The 721-nt window shown below is 34.5% G+C and overlaps 1 protein-coding gene across 1 annotated transcript; it reads left to right on the forward strand.

Moving 5' to 3' along the window:
• Positions 1–239: 239 nt before the first annotated feature.
• Positions 240–696, forward strand: LOC117119518 (activated RNA polymerase II transcriptional coactivator p15-like; the record flags this gene model as incomplete). The annotated part of the gene is made up of 1 exon (XM_033264346.1): positions 240–696. A coding segment is annotated over exon 1 (457 nt), but the record flags the coding sequence as incomplete, so codon positions are not given.
• Between the last annotated feature and the right edge of the window lie 25 nt (positions 697–721).

Raw genomic sequence — 721 nt, forward strand, 5'->3', positions numbered from 1 at the left:
ATACATAAAATAATGGTAGTAATAAAAATTTATAATAATGAAAAATAAAGATAGTAGTAAAAAAAAAAAGTAATAATAATAGTAATAATACTGGTATAAAATGTGTGTTTGTTGATGGTAGTATAGGCTCTATAAAATAGAGTGAAATTTAGGTAAGAGTATCAGTTTGCTCAACTACATCCACTAATAACTTTTTAAACGCTAGTCTCTGCGAAATACTGTTATAACATACTACCAGAATGAACTTCTATAAACCAACAGCCGACTACACCGACTCCGTGATCACTGAGAAGGCGAAGAATACTATGCAACGCATTATGCAGCCTACCAAGAAACAGAAAGTTGAATTTGGGCCAAATGCTAGCGCTTCGTTTACTCCTACACTGAAGCCTATTATGGAGAATACAGAAACTGTCATGGCAACCAAACGTATCCATTTATCGAAAGAGAGACATGTTGTCGCACAGAAGTGGAACGGGAAAATATTTATTTGTATCCGTGAATACTACCAAAAAGAAGGCCGTGGAAAATTTTTCCCTAGTAGAAAGGGAATTAATCTTTCTATAAATCAATGGTATCAAATGCTACGACGATCTAATGAAGTTGAAGATATGCTACAAGAGATCAATGGTACAGATGAATGTGGTATTGGAACTGATGAAAACGACAATGGGAAACATCCCGACGAAACAAATGGTGATGAAAATACCAAGCGTTACAA

Source organism: Anneissia japonica, unplaced genomic scaffold (assembly GCF_011630105.1).
Source record: "Anneissia japonica isolate Jap-2015-1 unplaced genomic scaffold, ASM1163010v1 scaffold131432_len703_cov204, whole genome shotgun sequence".
Taxonomy (NCBI): Eukaryota; Metazoa; Echinodermata; class Crinoidea; order Comatulida; family Comatulidae; genus Anneissia; species Anneissia japonica.